Here is a 20,903-nt window from a genome sequence, read left to right on the forward strand (position 1 = left end):
TTTTACCTAAACACCAATTTGGGGATGGGGAACCTGTATCCAGCAGTTTTGGGACTTAATCCTGACTTGGTGCTTTGGGGTCCCTCCCGTAGTGCTCCAGGACCATAGTGCTCCAGAGCTAAGTGGGATGGAGTGGGCTTCTGCATGCAAGACCCTCTGAGCAATCTCAAATTTGATTATACACAAATATCCAATACTGCATGGGACACAGGTGACAAATTATTTCCTAAAAATCATGTCTGGGGCCAGAGCAATAGTACAGCAGGTAGGGCATTTGTCTTGCATGCTGCAGACCCTGGTTTGATCCCTAGCATCCCATAGGTTCCCCCAAGCACCGCCAGGAGTAATTCCTGAGCACAGAGCCAGGAGTAACCCCTGAGCATCACCGGGTGTGACCCAAAAAGAAAAAAAAAATCAAATCTAACATTCTATTTGACTTCAAGTACCTCTCTTCCTCTGAACCCACTAAGAAAGTTCGCACTACTGACTTCCAGGCAGTGGGGAAGAACGTTTTCTGCAGGCCTCCCAGTAGCACCAGCTGTTTCTAAACTTGACTGCACATTAGTCTCTCATGGGAATCAGAATCCAGTGTTGGATATCATTGCTCTGGGGTTCAGCCAGGGGCATTGCATATTCTAGAAAATTCTGAGGGTCATGGTGGTGCAACAAGGAGGAGCTTTGACTGGCATCCAATGAGTCTCATATTGCAGTTCATGCAAGAACGCTGCTCAGAGCCCAGAAAGAGCACGAGGGTGGGACTCCTGCCTTGCCACGCTGCCAATGCTGGTAGCATCCTGGCACCCATAGGGTCCGGCGAGCCCCACCACGAATTACTCCTGAGCAGACACTTACGTTGCATGTAAGGTAAAGATTACCTATCCTTCAGGGTTAAGAAGCCGTACATTATTTAGCCTAGGGCATCTTGGACAGGAGCAGCTATCAAAATGAGACATCCAGCTATCAAAATATTTTTGGGGGGTTGCACATCTGGCAGTACTCAGGGATTACTCCTGGCTCAGTTGCTCAGGTATCATTTCTGGAAGGGCCAGGAAACCATATGTTGTACTGGAGGTCAAGTTTAAATTATTCATGACCCCTATACTATGTCTCTGCCCCACCCACTGTAGTATCCAGCGAAGCGGAGGTGGTGTAGTTGCCGACCGCATCTATTTTCACTGGATATTGTACAGCCTTAAAACCAGCCTTATGATTCAACTTATGTTGTATGCATTTCCCTCTGTGTGTCTCCATGGTTTCTTTCAAGGACTTGCTCAAAAACGCCTACAATATAACTGCAGCTTCCTTGGGACATGAGCTGTGAGTGAAGCAAATCTGTGAGCTGCCACACTCCCCATGCAACCCTATCTCCAAGGAGTGGCAGGACCAGCATGGAAACAAAGGTAAAGTCATGAATAACTCGGGCGGGATGGACAAACACAGCAAACGTAGAGAAGAATAGAAATGTCCTGACCAGAAAAATAAAAAGACATGCACGACCCCGAGGGAAAAAAATCACCAGTGAGCATTGCCAAGACCTCTCTTGACAGCCGACTGCCCGCAGAGCTTGGAACCAACATTCCTACCGACCTCGTCTGGGCTGTTCTGTGTCATCTGTCAAGTTTCTCAGCAGGCGAAGCCATGTCTAGGCAAGAATTGGGTTCAACTGAGCCATTCACTGCATTTGTTTCCTATTAGGGTAAGGAATGTGATTGGGTCTTTGCTCTTCTAATAGAGCTTTATGAAGTAAACCACCTTCCTTCAAAGCAGGGAAATTACAAATGTATCAAAAAATATCAAAACACTCATATTTTAATAAAGAAATGCATTCATGTGGCTGGCAACTACAGAAGATATAAATGTAGAGAAATAAATGCTTATATGAGTCATGACAAAAATATCTAAAAACCTGTAACTGGAAGTTTAGAATCTTCCTAAGAGAGAGACAGAGAGGTGGAATCAGTCTGGTTTATTGAGATCATTTCTAGAGCATGTGTTTCAAGACTACCGGGAGCATTTGAAAATTTGAACTAGGATTTTACATTTTTATTACTTAAAATCTCCACATAGTGAAGATTGAATTTCACTGTTCTGTTATTTTGTTTGTTTGTTTTGAGGGATTTGGGGAGTTATACCCAGCACTGTTCAGGGCTTACTCCTGGCTCTGTGCACAGAGGTCACGCCTGGTGATAGTCCAGGTGGTTCTGGGGATGGAATGGTCAGTTGCATGCAAGGCAAACACCACAAAAACCTCTGTGATATCCCTCTTCCTCCTGCATGAAAATGTTTTTAAAGAATTATAAAGTTTGGGTGTCCAGGCAAGCAAATGGTAGTTAAAAATGAAACTTCCCATGGTTGGAAGCCTGCCTCATGAGCTGGGGGGGAAGGCAGCTGGAATAGAGAAGGGACCACTAAGTCAATGATGGCTGAAGGGATCGCTTGGGATGGGAGATGTCTGCTGAGAGTAGAGAAAGAACCAAACAGGATGGACTCTCAGTGTAAAAAACTAAAGCACGCTGAGAGGCGTGTGTACTCATGGACTCTCCGGGCGGCTCTGTCTCACCGCCCGCGTTTGGTGCTCTGGAACCTCTGTGTATGGGCTGGATCAGGACGGCCATTGGCCAAAGACAGGCTAAGGAAGAACGAAGACCAAGCTGGTTGCTGATTAGTTACCATTTATTCAATCTTCCATCTTTCTCATCTCCCGCACTCCCAGCTCTGTCCACTCTCTGGATCTACCGCAGCCTGGATTCTCTTTCACTCGCTCTGTCTCTCCCCCTACTTGTCTCTCCCACCTTGCCCTCAAGGCTACACACAGCCAGGTAGCAAAATCAGCATAAGAAAGCCCTTCCTGAGGGCAGCCAAGTTCAAAGGGAACACTACCTAAGGGCATTCCAAAGCCCATCCTGACTTTTAAGGTGTTTTTCTCCTTTCCTTAGTCCAAACACTTATTAACATCTTAATACTAGTAATTTTTGTATGGACATAGCAAGAGATACATTGAGGCTTGCAAGGCAGCTCTCCTGGGAACATTTTGCCAGACTCAACTACAGCACTCAGGCCAGATTAATCATTCCTCACCCTAGCAGGGTCCGAATCTAGTTATCGCTGTTTGGATCATGAAAAAATTTGTCCATGATCAAGCTCTTAACTTATAGTTAAGCATTAGGCACTTTGGCCAGGCCCATCTCGATGCCAGGGTAGCACATAACTCACCACTTGCCCTGGGTCCGTCTCGTCCCTCGTCGGGACCCTGCTTTTGGGGGTGCTAGGAAGTAAGGGCAGCTGAGGCTTAGGTCGAAAGAACAGATGCCCGGGAGGAAAATATCATGTAGAATCAAATGACTCCCAGGTTACAAAAGCATAGCATTTGCTAAGTCTTCCTGTGTCCATACAAAAAGGACATGGCTCTGAATAAACTATGCAAAGGACGCAAGGAGAAGAGAAAAACAATATTTACAAGTCAGCAGAACACTAAGAAAGAAGCTACAAATAAACAGAGGAATAGGAGCACTGTAGCGGGAGTAACCCAATAAACCTAAACTATCAGAGGCTATGTTATCCTACATCTCAGTATCTGTATTGCAAACCATAATGCCCAAAAGTAGAAAGAGAGTATGGAAGAAATTATCTGCCATAGAGGTAGGGGGAGGGTTGGAATGGGGGGGAGATATGGGGACATTGCTGGTAGAGAATGTGCACTGGTGGAGGGATGGGTGTTTGATCATTGTATGACTGAAATTCAAACATGAAAGCTTATAACTGTATCTCACGGTGGTGATTCAATAATAATAATAATATTAATAATGATGATGATGATGATAATGATGATGATGTAGCACTGTCGTCCCGTTCATCAATTTGTTCGAGCGGGCACCAGTAACAACTCCATTGTGCGACTTGTTGTTACTGTTATTAGTGTATCAAATATGCCAAGGGAAGCTTGCCAGGCTCTACCATGTGGGCGGGATACTCTCAGTAGCTTGCTGGGCAATCCAAGAGGGAAAGAGGAATCGAACCTATAATAATAATAACAACAACAGCAACAACAACAATAATAATGGAGCTTTGCTTCTGTTTTTACAACTAATTGGCAGTCTGTCTTGGGACACCGTGAACTTCTCCCAATTTGTTTGCATGCTGGAAAACAGAGCAGGTCCTCTTTAATGCTTTTCTCACTCAAAAGTCCTTCATTGCTATTCTGCCAAATGCACAGTTTTGTAGGCCTGGATTTTGGGCTGAAACAGAGAGATGGTTTGCTGCAGAAAGGCAGGTGCTGGTGCAGATCCCTGGAGCCAAGGCTGGTCAGCGAGCTCTGCAGAAGTTTGGTTTTTTTTTGCCTTTTGGGTCACACCCAGCGATGCTCAGGGGTTACTCCTGGCTTTGCACTTAGGAATTGTTCCTGGCAGTGCTTGGGGAACCATATGGGATGCCGGGGATCAAACCCGGGTCGGCCGAGTGCAAGGCAAACGCCCTACCCGCTGTGCTATGACTCCGGCCCTCTGCAGAAATATTTTGTCCTGGTAATTGCTTTTCTCTGTCGCCCTCTATGTGCTTAGCCCTGAATCATCAAGAGTTGTTTGCACTGATTTATAACTGTTTCTATCCATTGCAATGAAAATGTAACAGTCAGATAAGCTAGGTATAGTGTCTATATAGCTAATTGCGCTTTCTAAAGTCACACCTCAGTTCATCAAATTGGGGTTTAAAGCGATTGTTGCTTGTTCTATAATATAAAGGGCATTACAATAGATATCTCCGTTTATAATTATAAGCAAGACTACAAATTCAAAACTGAAAATGTATAAGAACTTCAATTGTATAAAACATCAAAACATTAACTATTCCAATAGTCTAATTTTAAATGTAGCTTTTCTTTAACTTCAGTGTTTATTGAAACTTCTTTACTCCCCTAAATTGAATTTTGCCAAATATCTGATGTGATTTTGACCTAAGGGCATGTTACTACTATGAATATAAATTTTATAGGTGCAACTCTAAAAATTATACAAGCCGATCAGATCTTCATTCAATGAAATTAATTATGTTTTGTATTCTTAAAGTTTTCACTAAATATTTATTATATGGGATTACTCTGTCAAAAGCTTTCATAACCTCTTAAGTATAATAATTTACTGAGTTAAATTTTGATCTGAATCAAAAATATCATCAATAAACACAGAAATTTTAATACCCTAAAAGAATGAATAAATAAACTTGGCTGGTAGGAGAGGAAGGCTATGGGTCAGTGGGTTTCTTTCCCTTTGGGCCGGATCAGGGGGAGGCCCTCAGACCACTCCTGAAGATTCCGGGCCGACCAGCCAACACTTCAAGGCCAGGACCCAAGGATGTGGGGCTTCCTCAGACCACCAGGGTCACCCCAGAGGAGCTCAGGGGCCGCTAAGTCTATCCCCAGTGATGCTTCGGGGAGTCACGTGGTACCAGGATCTAATTGGGATATGCCAGGGTTTCCCCTAATCGTGCATTAGCTCCCTGGCCCTACACTAGGTAAGATACACAGGAATTAGTCCTCGCTATTGTGGCAGCTGAACTGTCCACGATCGAGGTGCTGGCACTGTGGGGGCACCCAGCCGATGCAGAGAACTCAGCACATGCTTTCACCTCTCAGGCCCCCTCTCTTAGCCCCCTTTTACTAGAATCATTCATAAATTTGGGGACAGAAATACAAACATTGAGTCTGTAGCAAAGACACAACCACGAGTCATAAAACAGTGTTGGGATTTTACTATAAAGCCATCTTATATTTATTAGAAAGTGAAAATCATATGATGAGACTTAGCAACATAAATAGTTCAGAGGATAAATTGTTTGTGAAGCCATCTGATGGACTTTATGCAGTGTAGTACCATGAAGAACTTAGTACAAACCATAGTATAAAACTCATGGATTCATTAGACACTTTTACATTAAGAGAAATAACTGTATGAGACATGTTAACACCACATACAACACTCAACAAATTAAAATGTCATATATGCAAAATAAATTTTCAATATTATGTAGCAGAACTTGAAGTGCAATGATAAATGCAAGTACTAATGAGAAAGTTATATCGATAAACTTCTGAATATTATTTTCTATATAAATTTTGAAAGATTTTCTATATAAAATTTGAAACTGCATTTTATAAGATAATATATATGTTTGTTTAACACCACAAGCACACTTTAAAATAAAAGGCATTCATTACAGAAACCAGTAGCTTCTATTACCTTTTTTTACTCTTTTAAAAAATGTAATCAGTAGCACACAAAAATGAACTTTGTAAGACATGGAGTAAAGCAACATTTTCCATAAAAAAAAAAAATGGAGTTTTTTAAATGAGGCACCTTCTTTCTAGTTCAATAAGAACTGCGACCCAAGAAACTGGTCTCTGAGGAATCACACACAGGAACATCCAACAAAGACCAGGAAAAGGACACATTTTATCCTATACAATGGCTACATCGAGAGAAACAATCCACATCCAGGTAAGACGTTGAAGTGTCATAGAGGCAGCTTGATTGAGCACTGTGGGTTCACTAACAAACGAGGCTTCGAATTCAACAGTCCAAAAAGGTGTCCGTTACCTCTAAACCCTATACATTCTTTACTGATAAACTAGAGGCCACAGAAAAGTGATGGTCACCCTGTTTTCTTATGTCCCTTACTGGCAGAGATTTCTAAGCTGCCGCTGAAGTATTTCTGAGCAGCCCAGCAGTATTCCATAGCACTGGAATCTGTCCTTTTATCTTTGACAAAGTGTCTACAGATGGCTACATTTCAAAGTTAAGAAACAAAACCAACCCTTGGACCCTTAGAACGGCACAGTGAGTATGGTGGTCTTATGATTTATTTAATTATTTTTAGAAAAGCCCAACTAACTCCTTCAGGCTAAATCAAATGAGACCCAATAGCTTAGAGAATTGAGTCTATTCAAGGCACCCGTGAGTCACAGAGATTAAACAGATTCTTGCAAGATTCTTTTTTGTTTCCTTGGTTGTTTGTTTTTGGGTCACACCCAGCTGTGCTCCAGGCTTATTCCTGGTTCTGTGCTCAAGGATCACTTCTGTCAGTGCTTAGAGCACCATAGGGGAATTCGGAGATTGAATCCAGGTCGGTCACACGCAAGGCAAGCACTCTGCTTGCTGTCTTATCTCTCCAGCCCATGCAAGTTTCTCAGAGGGATGAAGCAGCTTCTCAAAGGCTGTTTCTATACTACCTGCACTTCTACACTGGCTTTACACTGATCAGCACTTTATAAAATAGTGCAACTCTCTCTTACTATACAGGCACTTTCTGATTGTCCATGCTCATGAATCTGATAACTAGCCAAGGACACTTCGGATGCAAAAGCATGCTTATTTTATAATAAAATCAAACTGTTCATAGAAACTTGTGCAAAATACTGTTTCAATACACGTACCCAATTCTATTTTTCCTTCCACAATAAAACAGCACTTCTGCCTGCCATGCTTTGGTTTGGAAAAGACGGAAAGCATTATTATTTTGCAGCTGGGATCTAACTTATCTTTGGTAAGAGACTATACAGACGGTGAGAGAGGCAGAAGAAGGCTAGAGATGAAGCTGAATTAGGACTCGATTTCAACAAAGATTGCAATTAAAAACTGTTCCCCACTTCATTAACTATTAACGCGAAAGATCTGGGACTTCTTTTCCCCTTAGCTCATGCTCAAGCATTTTCAGCTCACGGTGTATGTGATTATTTGATCACTGACACAGCTTTTAGAGGAAGCTCGATAAAGTCTGCCGAGGAGACAGATAGACAAATACTCAACGGAAACTCACTCTTGAACTTACTCTCTCAGCTCACCTGTCAAAACTAATACCCAGTAAAAAAATCTTTCAACGCGAAAAGCAAATATGTCACCAAAGGTTGTCTGGAAACCAAATCCAAGGTATCTGTTTTCTTCTTTTTAATTCACAATAATTGTTCATTGGCTGCTTCCATCATCTCATCTCAGTGATGAGAGTGTGATTGATGGTGAGACTGTGCAGACTGTTCAAAATACATGAAGTCCTGAAAATGGAAGAAGAATAATGGGCATACGTGAATATGAACAGACTTGTATGTTTAGATAGATAAGTAAAAGCAATGCATACAATATTGTCCTTTATAATGATCAGGTGACCTATCCATTCAAGTAAAAATAAGCCAAACAAAATTTTATAAAGGGTCCTAAAATGAAGGGCAGAATGAAAATTTGTAGCTGTCAGAAACCAGTAAGTTTTTCACTTCAGATAACCAAGTCATTCAATTTTCTGTGTTGAAAGAGAACACGTTTGCCAGAGAGATGGTACAGGGGTTAATGGGCATTCTCTCCGCATGGCTAAGCACAGTTGGATCCTGGCACCACTGAGTTCCTTGAACACCAGGAGTGATTCCTGAGCACAGAACTGGGAGTATCCCTAAGCGCTGCTGGATATAGACCAAAATTTTATTTTATTTTATTTTATTTTTTTTTTGCTTTTTGAGTCACACCCAGCAATGCTCAGGGGTTACTTCTGGCTTTGCACTCAGGAATTACTCCTGGCGGTGCTCAGGGGACCATATGGGATGCCGGGGATCGAACCCGGGTCGGCCGTGTGCAAGGCAAACGCCCTACCCGCTGTGCTATCACTCCGGCCCCATAGACCAAAATTTTAACAATTTCTGTTTTGTGCTTTGTTTGTATGTTTTGGGGCCACACCTGGCAGTGCTCACATGTTACTCCTGGCTCTGCTCTCAAAAATGACTCCTGGCAGTGTTTGGAGGACCACATGGGATGCCAAGGATCGAACCTGGGTTGGCTGCATCAAGGCCAACGCCCTCCCCACTGTACTAGTGCCCCAGCCTCCAAGTTTTATCAATTTTTAAAAAGATTAAGCCTCTGGACTGGAGTGACAGTACTTTGGATAGGGACAGGGTGTCTGCCTTACATGCAGTCATGCCGAGTCCAATCTCGGGGACCACGTACGATTTCCTGAGCACAGCAAGAAGAGATCCCTGAGCACAGAGCCAGATGTCAATCTGAGCACACTGGGAGTATCCCAGAGAAACCAAAAAGAAAAAGGACAAAAGAAACGCTTGGGATATAATTTGTTTTGTCTGTAACTATGAATTATTTGATGATATATATGAATGTGGCACTGTAGCACTGTTGTCCCATTGTTCAGCAATTTGCTCAAGCGGGCATCAGTAACGTCTCCATTGTGAGACTTGTTGTTACTGTTTGGGGCATATTGAATAAGCCACGGGTAGCTTGCAGGCTCTGCTGTGTGGGCAGGATACTCTTGGTAGCTTGCCGGGCTCTCCGAGAGGGGCGGAGGAATCAAACCCAGGTCGGCCATGTACAAACGCCCTACCACTGTGCTATCACTCCAGTCCATATATGAATAGTATATGAAATACAGCAAGGGAATTGTACCAATCAGTCTCAGAATGATTCTCCAAATGATACACTGAAAGGTGGAGGGGCGAAGAAAGGAAAATAATCTACTGATAGGGAGGCCATAAGGTGGAGGGAAAGGAAATCAGCTCTTGACTTATTCACTTAGTTAAGAAGTCACAGCACAAGAACTTCAGTGAGAATTATTAATAACATATTGATGACAATGGCACCCTCTAAATGCAGAATATCTCCGAAGACCTTGCTGGGACCTTTCTTCATGTGATAGTTAATATCCATGTCCCCCCAAACCATAAGAATTCTTATTTCCATTTTACGGATGAGAAGACTGAGGCTGAGAAGCCTGAAACCCTTCTGAGGCAGATAAGAGTAGAAGCAAATATTGACCTGATTTCAAAGTGGCTTGCCTTTTTCGGACACTACCCTGCTTGTCACCAGGCAGACTCAATCCCAGGAGAAGTCAAAAAAGCAAAGGGCTTACAATGAGGAAGCAGGCACCAAAAATCAGAGCTTTCAACTTCACGTCCAGGCCTAAGGGGAAGTCGATTTCAAAGTGGTCAGCGTCCACCGAGGCGGCCAATACTCCAGTCCACTTCCTACTAATGCTTCCAGCGAACATGCCCACTAGGTTTGTCACCTAGAAAGACGAAGATATGACACATGAGGAATGAGACTGGATGAAACCAATTTTATTCTTCCATGATGAAGCAGTTTTCATGGAGAACATCAATACGGTGCAGGAAGGAAAATACTGCCACAACTTAATCTCCAAGGGGAAAAGTCTGGTGAAGAAAAACGATACCTCTATTGCAAACCACAACACCCAAAAGGAGAGAGAGAACAAAAGGGAATGCCCTGCCACAGAGGTGGAGGGGGTGAGGCGGGGGCGGGGGCAGGGGTGGGAGGGATACTGGGATCATCAGTGGTAGAGAACGGGCACTGGTGGAGGGATGGGAACTCGAGCATCGTATGACTGAAACACAAGCATGAAAATATGTAAATCTGTAGCTGTAGCTCACAGTGATTCACTAATAAAAATTTTTTTACAAAGGCTTCCTCGTTAGTATAGTGGTAAGTATCCCCGCCTGTCACGCGGGAGATTGGGGTTCGATTCCCCGATGGGGAATCATCAAAATGACTATTTGGGGGCTGGAGCAATAGCACAGTGGGTAGGGCGTTTGCCTTGCACACGGCCGCCCCGGGTTCAATCCCCAGCATCCCATATGGTCCCCTGAGCACCACCAGGAGTAATTCCTGAGTGCAGAGCCAGGAGGAACCCCTGTGCATCACAGGGTGTGACCCAAAAAGCCAAAAAGAAAAAAAAATGAAAATGAAGTGTCTTGCAGCTGTTCATTACCTGACCAGGGCTGCTGTGTCTTCCAAGTCTCGGACCTAGTTTTCTCTCTGTCCTCCGAACTAGGCGGGGACAGACGCTCTTCAATGGAGGGATTGTGCAAGGGGGTTCTTCAGTTCCCTTCCCCGGCAGACAGGCCAGCTGGGAATTGGGCACTGGGAGAGAGTTGCTCCCAGTCTAGGAAACAGAGGACTGGAAGGAGGGCGGAACGGATCTGTGGACTCAAGTCACCCACTCAGGCTCCTGTGGGCGAATCCACACTGATTTCTTTTCTTTTTCTTTTCTTTCTTTTTTTTTGCTTCTTGGGTCACACCTGGCAATGCACAGGGGTCACTCCTGGCTCTGCACTCAGGAGCCACCCCTAGCGGTGCTCAGGGGACCATATGGGATGCTGGGAATCGAACCTGAGTCGGCCTCGTGCAAGGCAAACACCCTCCCCGCTGTGCTATGGCTCCAGCCCCCAACTGATTTCTTTCTTTGCTGTAAACTGCTATTGACTCAGTGACTGGGTAAGCTGACTGAAGAGGACGTGAACTCCGAATTACTTTTTTAAAAAAATGAACACCCATGAGAAAGACCATCACAAAGCTGGTCATGGTTGGATTTCGGTCACACACTGATCCAGCACCCATCCCTCCACCAGGGTGTATTTCCCACCATCAATATTCCCATTTCCCTCCCAACTATTCCCCAACACCCACCCCACGCCCCCACCCTGCCTCTGTGCAGGCGCGTTTCATCTTGCTCTCTCCCTCTCTCCTTTCCCTTTCGTGCACTCCGGTTTGCAGTACAGGTACTAAGAGACCTTCAGGTTTGTCCAGGGCAGTCAGTGTTTTTATCAGGAAGATGACGCTGGAGTAGCTTTTTAACTGGGTGGCAGCTTTGGGGTGTGGACATGACAGCCGAGGCTTCTGGAAGTACAGGGAGGCCACGCTGACTTCTGAAGGTAAGTCAGACAGCACAGGGGTTTGGCGTCCAGCAGAGAGAACCTGGCATTTACTAAAGAGGAAATCTGCCCACACTAACTCTTTTTTTTTTTTTTGGTTTTTGGGTCACACCTGGCGATGCACAGGGGTTACTCCTGGCTCTTCACTCAGGAATTACCCCTGGCGGTGCTCAGGGGACCATATGGGATGCTGGGATTAGAACCCGGGTCGGCTGCATGCAAGACAAAAGCCCTACACGCTGTGCTATCGCTCCAGCCCCACTAACTCTTTTTTTTTTAAAAAATTATTTTTAATTAGTGAATCACCGTGAGGGTACAGTTACAGATTTATACATTTTTGTGCTCATGTTTCCCCCATACAAAGTTCGAGAACCCATCCCTTCACCAGTGCCCATTCTCCACCACCAGTAAACCCAGCATCCCTCCCACCCTCCCCAATCCCATCTCCCCCCACCCCACCCTGCCACTGTGGCAGGGTATTCCCTTCTGTTCTCTCTCTCTAATTAGGTGTGCCCACACTAACTCTTGACCATCACATACACACTGCAAGTGAGTCTGAGTGTCTCTTTTTCAATTTCTTGACAGAAGTATTTTGGAAAAGAAGTCAAGCTCCGGGATACGGTGATACAAAATGAGAACTGAGGCCATCGTACCGGATGTCATGGGAAACATTTAAGGTGTGATTTTATTTACTTTCTGTGTGGGGCCATACCCAGCCATGCTCAGGGCTTATTCCTGTCTCTGCACTCAGGGGTCACTCCTGGAGGGCTCGGGAAACCATATGTCATGTCAGGGGACCAATCCGGTCTGGCTGAGCAAGTCAAGTGCACAACCCACTGTACTACCACAGTGGCCCTCTGAGGTGTAATTTTAGATGCTGACTTGCAGTGCATTCAGGAAAACTTCTTTCATGAATTCCAATGTCGGGCTGGACAAATAGTACAGCAGGTAAGGCATCTGCCTTGTACATGACTGACCCGGGGAAAGTGCCCAGTACCCCACAGGGCCCCCCAGCACAAGCAGGGGTGACCCCTGAGCATAGAAGCAGGAGTGAGCACCAAGCACCACTGTGTGTGACTTAAAAAAAATACAGTTCAAGAAATATTTCTAGAACTCTCGTTGATCTACCTCCAGAGACATGCAGTAACCATCTAGCAGCTGAGAATGGGAAAGTGAAAGGGGGGGGGGTCTTTTTCCTGCAAAAAATGTTGTAGCTTATTTTGAGTTGTATCTGTTGGCAGCCCTGCCCAGGGTCCTGGCAGGATGTCCTTCCTGCAGCTGGCCACTGGCACAGCCAGGGGGGACTCTGTGTGTCCTGTGCTAGGATGGGGCCCTCCCTCCCTCAGCAGCCAGTTTCCCGCCCGGAAGGAAGTGACCGTGCAAAGCAGCCAAGTGCCAAAGGCACGGAGTCGGTCAGGCTCCCTGCCAGGATGTTCCCTTCCCTTCCTCCAACACTCAAGTCACGGAATCAGTTTACATCTCGGCAAACCGTGACTCATTGCCAAGACTTGCTCTTCTATTCACGACTTTGCTCACCTGCCTCCCGCACCCCTACATGGCCCCCTTCCCACCCCAACCAACGGGGGGCAGGGGCGGCGCCGTTTACCTGGAAGGCGGAGTCGGCGCAGCAGCGGTAGGTCATGCAGGGCCCCACGACGTTCAGCAGGGCTTCTCTCTTCTCGTTCTGGATGACGAACACTCCCTGGCACGGGAACCACCGCTCCCGTATGAAGCCCAGGGTGACGCCAGGGGGACACTGCACCTCCATCTGCAGACGAGAGGTGGCAGAGGACAACGTGAGAAGGAGACACATCGCACGGACACACACACACACACCATACACATACTCACCCACATTCCGTATACACACGCCACAAACACACTCACACACACCATACACACACCATACACACTCACAAACACACACCCATACACATATTCACACACATACCATACACACACCATACATACACCCCATACACACTCACACACTCATACACACATTTACATACATACCATACACACATACCATACACACACTCACATACATCATACACACTCACACACCCCATATACACACATACACACACCATACATACACCCCATACACACACTCACACACACACCATACACACACTCACACACACCCATACACACACTCACACGCACCCATACACACATTCACACACACCATATACACACTCACACACAGCTATTCACACACATACCATACACACACCATACACACACACACCCGTACACACATTCACACACTATACATACACACCATACACACTCATACACCATACACAGTCACACACCATACACACACTCACAAACTAAACACATACACATTCACACCACATATAAACACCACACACACATCATACACATTCATACACCATACAGTCACATACCATACACACACTCACACACCAAACACACACACACCATACATATACACCATACACACAGACCATATGCATACTCACACACCACACACAACCCCATACACACACCGTACACACACACACCATATAACCCCCCCACACATACACACACCTCATACCCCCACATGCTCCATGTATGCAGCTGCTCTGACAGTAGGAAGTTTCTACAATAGGGGCCAGAGAGAGAGCCGGCAGGGCTGGAATGGGGGTCTGCATGCAGGAGGTGTGACTTGGATCCCTATTAATACACAGGCATGACCCCCAGTCACCCAGCAGGGGACAGTCCCCAAGTAACACCAGGGGTGGCCCCCAGTTGCCTGAAATGAAGCACCTTAAAAATAAATATTTGGCCGTGGCCTCCACTCTGGCTGTTTCTCAGCGGCAGCGAGTTCTTCCACGTACTGACACTGGGCGCTGAGGTCAGGGCTCGAAACGGTCAGGGCTGCCCGGGGTCTGTCCCGCAGAACTGGGGGAGGAAGGACCTGCAGCCTCAGCCTCAGGCCACTTCTGTGCACCCATAGCCCTCAGCCTCTGAGGAAGGGGGTCTCCCCTCGGGAGACTCAGCTGGTCCTTCAGACTTGGACCAGCCGCTTCTAAGAGAAAACCTCCTGAGACCGCGCACTGTGAAAACGGCAGGACGCACGCGTGGCCGCATTAATGCCATAATGCCGCTACCCTCTTTAGCTCCTGCTGCTCTCAGTATTCCTTCCTGAAGCAGTCTGGCTGCCCGGCTGTAGAATGGCCAATAACCAGCAATTACACTATTGGAAAAGGCTCAACGTGCAAGTTCTACTGATGCTTCTAGAATCTTGAGACCTCTGTGTGTCCTCCGGGGCCCGATGACATGACTTCCCTGTGCAGTGAATTGACCATTCTCCACCTCTGGGCAGACACACGTACACAGAGACAGACGTCTGATAGCGTGCATGGCCCGACCTCTCAGGTGGGCGTAGGTCTAAGAGATGAAGAGCCAGAGCAGGAAGGCTGGGCTGGAGAGACCGTCCAGGGAGCATGGGTGTGGGAAGTGACTTGACTTGACTTGACCCAACAACTTGACAACAACTTGACTTGACCCTAGTTAGATGCCCAGCACCGCCTATGGTCCCTTGAGCACTGCCGGGAGTGATCCCTGAGCACAGAGCCAGGACTAATATTTGAACACTGCCAGGTCTGGCCCCCATTCCCAAACAAACAAACAAACAAACGGCAGAATAAGGGGGTCCGGGGAGGTAGCTCAGTGGCAAGGCACTAGCCTGGCATCTGTGAACTCCTGGGTTCTGGCCCCAGGAACAAGGGCCACCAACAGAGAGGGCACCTTATGATAAAGACAGTTGGAAATGATCACTCTGGATAAGAGCTGTGTGCTGAAAGTAGGTAAAGGCCCAAACACGATGACCTGTCAGTATCTGTGTTGCAGACCATAGTGCCCAAAAGGAGAGGGAGAGAGAAGGAAGGAGAGAGAGACAGAGAGAGACAGAGACAGAGATAGAGACAGAGAGAGAAAGACAGAGACAGAGACACAGAGACACAGAGTCACAGAGAGACACAGAGAGACACAGGGAAACATAGAGGCAAGCTGAGAAGGGTGGTGGGAGGGAAACTGGGGTCATTGGTGGTAGGAAATGGACACTGGTGGAGGGATGGGTGTTGATCATTGTATGACTGAAACCTGATCACAAACAGCATTGTAACTGTGTGTCTCATGGTCACTCAATTAAAACAAGAATAAAAAAAAAATCTCAAGTCCCACCAAAAAAAAAAATCAATGTTCAAACACCCATTCCACCACCAAGAATCACAGTATACCTCCCCCTCCCCCCACCTCCCCAGCCCCCGACCCCGCCTGTGTAACTGGTAAATTTCACTTTATTTTCACTTTACTTTGATTCCATTCAATATTTCAACAACAACAAAAAAACTCACTATTATGGGTGTTTGAACATTGTATAACTGAGACTTAAACCTGAAAGCTTTGTAACTTTCCACATGGTGATTCAATAAAAGAATAAATAAAAAATAAAAACAAACAATAACATCTGGACGGTATGTAAATGAGTCACCCGAACCATTAAAAGTATGTCCTATGGCTCAGCCGTGACCAGAGAAGGACTCCTGAGAGTGTAACGACTCGTATGAACGCGGAGGTCAACGTGGTGGGAAAAGGCCGACCTGGATGTGTCCACACTGGACGGCTGGCTTCTGGGGACAGTCCTGGCGCTACCGGGCTCAGGAGGAGAACGGGTGAGTGGGGACCCGGGGCAGGGCTGAAGAGACAGGAAGGAGGCAGGGTGCCCTGCAGGGCTGCAGAGGGACCATCCCCCTTGCTCGTCTGACCTCCTGGCGCGTGTCCGGGCAGCAGCAGTAGCAGCAGCAGGTGCACTTGAATGGCCTCTGCATGGTCATCACTTCCCGGCCCAGCGCGTCTGTGACCCGCAGCACGAAGGGCCGCAGGCCCTTGTAGATGTTCCGGGTGTAGTCGTCCGTGTCTTCGCACACCATGTACACCATCTGGTTCTCCTTGTTTCGAACATCGTATCTGTTATTGGCCTCGAAGTTGACTATCCCTAGACAAGGCAAGACGAGACATTGCTATTAAGTGAGAAGAAGCATACTCGGGCCCCAAGATGTCTCTTTTACTCTTTCTTGTCTGGTTCACGGGCCTCATGAGGCAACGCTCAGAGCTGACACTGGGGGCCAGAGAGATAGCACAGCGGGTAGAGAATTTGCCTTGCACGCAGCCAACCTGGGTTCGATTCCCAGCATCTATATGGTCCCCCGAGCACTGCCAGGAGTAATTCCTGAGTGCAGAGCCAGGAGGAACCCCTGTGCATTGCCAGGTGTGAGCAAAAAAAGCAAAAAGAGAGAGAGAGAGAGAGAGAGAGAGAGAGAGAGAGAGAGAGAGAGCTGATCCTGGCATCACGGGATCACTCCCAGAGGTCTCTGAGGACTGCATGGAGGGGCTGGGATTGAACCTGGTTTGCACACAGACAAGGCAAGGGTCTAACCTGCTCTAACAGCTCTCCAGCCTTTTTAAGAAAATGTAAGTCTCATAAAGAGAGACGTTGCTGGTGCCCGCTCGAGCAAATCAATGAGCAACGGGATGACAGTGACAGTGACAGTGACAGTATTTATTACAAAATTAAAGTAAAATGGCTTTTTGAAAAAAAAATTCCTGGTAATGGCTGGGGAGGGGGCTGAGTGATAGAGCACAAGCCCGGCTGGTGTGAGGCCCCGGGTTGGAGCCCCGATGACCAAACAAAACACAATCAAGAACGACAAAGCAACCTGTCGGGCGAAATACAGACAGTTGACTAGAACAAGAAAATGACCTGTGTGTCTTACACATATGTAAGTAATCTTCAGAATGGGAAGTTTTTTTTAAAAGAATAGTATAACCTAGATGTCCAATGACAGATAAGCAGATCATGTAGATGGGGTATATGTGGACAACAGAATACTAGATGGCTGGAAGGAATGATGAAATCGTGCCATGCACAGCAACATGGATGGAACTGGGAGAGATCATGCGAAGTAAGGCAGAAAGGTCAACAGGATGATCTCACTCATATGTGGTATGTAGAATACCTGGGTGAGGGAATGCAAGGTTTTAAAGGTGGGTACCCCGATCAACCTTGGCCCCCAAGGATAGAGGAAGGAGAAGGAAAAGAAAGAATGGAGGGGAAGAGAAAAGAGAAGCAGTTGGAGGCAGGTCAGAGAATTAGGGAACAAAGATGGTGTTAAGGAGAGATAGAGCTAATATCCAAAGTACAGAGTTAACTACACTGAAATCAAGAGATCCAAATAGGAAGGTGCCTGTCAAGAGGGCTGGGGGGAGGGAGAGGGGGAATTATGGGAGGGAAATTGAGAACATTGGTGAAGGGAAGTTGACCCTGGTGGTATTGTAGCACTGCACTGTAGCACTGTTGTCCCATTGTAATATTGTAGCACTGTACTGTAGCACAGTCTTCCTGTTGTTCATGGATTAGCTTGAGCAGGCACAAGTAACATCTCCATTGTGAGACTTGTTGTTACTGTTTTTGGCATATGGAATACAAGGGGTAGCTTGCCAGGCTCTGCCATGTGGGGGGGATGCTCTCTGTAGCTTGCTGGGCTCTCCAAGAGGGAAGAAGGACTCAAACCTGGGTCTGCCACATGCAAGGCAAATGCCCTACCCGCTGTGCTATCACTCCAGCTCGCTGTAATATTGCATGTCTAAAAATCAACTATGAATAACTTTGTAAACCACAGTGCTTTCATTTAAAAAAAATGTGGAAAAAGAAAAAAAGAGTAAAAAAGATTTTGGAAATTGACTTCCAACACTGAAAAGCTATGGACAGAGAATCAAAGCAAAAAAGCAAAGGACAAAATGACTTTTAAAAATGACCCCTATGAAAACAACCATAGAAATAATGTGCCTTTCATGTCTTAGATGTCCAATAAATAGATCATCATGGATAGAGTGTTAATCACAAAAGCATTTAAATAAAAATTTTCATTGGGTTCTAAAATCCTTAGCTCACCATGCTGAGATGATCAGATGTGATTTCCAATTGTCAGTAAGAAAAGGAACTAAGGGAAGCCAAAGCCCCAGGGCTGAGGATGTGCCAGTGTGAGGGAACAGACCACGAGGCCTTTGGAGAGGATGGACCCGCATTATCCCAGCAGCCTTGGTGCAAAGCACAGTCCAGAATGCCACACGTGTCCCCGTCCTTCTGACTGGCCAACTGTAGTGCCCCTGGCACCACAGGGAGTTGCTTGGCTCCTCCTGACTAACACCTGAATAGGAAAGAGCTAGGATGGGGCAACGGTTGGGATTAGCAGGATAAACTGTAAGTCCCTTTCAACTCTAATGACTGACAAGACGGTGTACAAACAGATACAACGGATACCAAAGAATTCCCTCTACTGTTCTCTTGAAAACAGGGTAAGAGATAACCGTTTTTTTTTTCCCTTGGAACCACTCAATTTTGAAGATCAATGTATGCAAGGAGTCGGTGGTGGTTCAAATTCTGCAGGACACAATCAGATCATACGTACTTTCTATGGGCTGAAAGTGCTGAAGGACGTGTATGTTATCCAACTGTGGGAACAGAAAAATACAATGAATGAGAGGGAAATAACAGAATCAAATCAGAACAAGAAAAGAAACTGTTAAGACAAGTATTTCATCTGTGTCGACTGACCCCCAAATATCTTTCTGAAATAGAATGAATGAAGTCTAGCAAGTTTTTCACAAAGGGAAACAGTTTGTGATTGAGCAGTTTCTCAGGACCTACGAAGAGTCCAGAGAAGAAAACCACCCTTCTTCAGCTCCACTGAGAAGGATGAAAAAACGCATCTGGACTATGATATGGTGATTTTCTGATGCTGGAAAAGCACTGAGGAGAGTGGTGCTGGCAGAGGTGGGTCCTGCTCAACCCCTATTCACTGTCTCTTAGACACGTCCGCAAGACGGTTGTTGCTCAGCCTCTGTGATCTGGACTGGCCATCAAAAAAGACATTGTTTTCCCCTCAGTGTCTGAGAGAAGGACCCATGGTCAGCACAGACGTCATGGTGGAGCATCATTTCACGGCTGGTTTTGGGAGAATCAGACTGATTTCTAGTCACTTGATGCGTAGATGTTTCCCAGGTGCTCACTTTTGTAGGAGGCAGGCTCAGGGGATGGGAAACAGGGGATTAGGATGAGGGCGAGAGAGAAAATATTCAGGGCTGGGTGGGTCCTTGAAAGGGAGATTGGGAACACAATGAGATCAACTTCAAACTTGATGTTTAGAAATAATTCCAAGACAATTTAGTGGGTACATGTTCTCTTCTAATGTACAATATCATAGCAGTAAAGAAGACTTCTGAAAAGGGACAGAGTGATCCTATAGCTGCCGATAACACGGGATCATTCCTAATCTGAATCTGCAACTGTATCATCCCTAATTAGGTTCAGATTATCCTTTGTAACAATACAAAATATCAATCCACTCAAAATCTGCCTGGAAGTCTCTCTTTTACCTAACACTTGTGGAGCATGTCAATGAGTAAAACATATAAAAATGTGGTCATAAATTAAACTGAAAGTAACTAAATTTGAGTAGTTTGCAGTGTGATTGACTACAAGACAACACGAGAATTGCAGAGGATAGAATCTATTCATTGAAAGCTTTCAATGAAAGTCTTACCTTGTACAAAAAACTATCAGATACATAGTCTATACTCGTTTCCTAAAAGCTCCCCAAGTAGCCCGCATTAAAACCATTTATCCCTCTAGGAAAAAGAAAAAAAGATCAAGGACGTGAAAAATCTTGAATTCATAAATAAAACCCCTCCTGGCGTGGCTGAAAGCATTTCCTGCCGAGCAACAGAGCCTAATGGCATGCTGCCCGCACGGGCCCACTCAGCTGGGGCAAATCTGTGCCCCTGGATGCGGGCTATTAAGGTGCAGTTCTCTAAGGAGCGCTGAGGTTCCCAGGCAGGTACAGCCTGCAAGAAGAGAATCCTCTCCCTGTGAACGCTCAAGTGTCCTGCAGTCCTGATGCGAACGAACTCACGCCACAAGCACTTGGAGGAGTACAAAAGATCAGGCTGGAGAAAATGAGAGATTCCAATGGAAAACACCCACATTGAGGCCATCCAAGGGGTGGATCGGGGTGTCGGGAATATCCCAAACCTTATCTCCTTAAAAATTCTTGACTCACTGAGGTCAATGCTGCTGGGACTATTTGATCGATGATGAACCTCCGGCAGCATGAGGTAG

At 45.9% G+C, this 20,903-nt stretch overlaps 1 protein-coding gene and 1 non-coding gene across 2 annotated transcripts in view; one reads left to right on the plus strand and one right to left on the minus strand.

Annotated features, from left to right (window-relative positions):
* Positions 1 to 7,913: 7,913 nt before the first annotated feature.
* The window catches only part of PLSCR4 (phospholipid scramblase 4), a 36,522-nt gene continuing 23,532 nt past the window's right edge, over positions 7,914 to 20,903 (minus strand). The window contains exons 5-9 of the mRNA XM_004603185.3: positions 19,195 to 19,237; positions 16,492 to 16,721; positions 13,314 to 13,475; positions 9,889 to 10,044; positions 7,914 to 8,038 (exon numbers count right to left, since the gene is read on the minus strand). Of these exons, the coding sequence (XP_004603242.2) occupies positions 7,979 to 8,038; positions 9,889 to 10,044; positions 13,314 to 13,475; positions 16,492 to 16,721; positions 19,195 to 19,237 (651 nt within the window). The 3' untranslated portion in view covers positions 7,914 to 7,978. The remainder of the gene's footprint in view (positions 8,039 to 9,888; positions 10,045 to 13,313; positions 13,476 to 16,491; positions 16,722 to 19,194; positions 19,238 to 20,903) is intronic.
* On the plus strand, positions 10,462 to 10,533 carry TRNAD-GUC (transfer RNA aspartic acid (anticodon GUC)). Its single transcript has one exon. It is a non-coding gene; the product is annotated as a tRNA-Asp (tRNA).

The sequence above is a fragment of the Sorex araneus genome, chromosome 2, assembly GCF_027595985.1.
Source record: "Sorex araneus isolate mSorAra2 chromosome 2, mSorAra2.pri, whole genome shotgun sequence".
Lineage (NCBI taxonomy): Eukaryota > Metazoa > Chordata > Mammalia > Eulipotyphla > Soricidae > Sorex > Sorex araneus.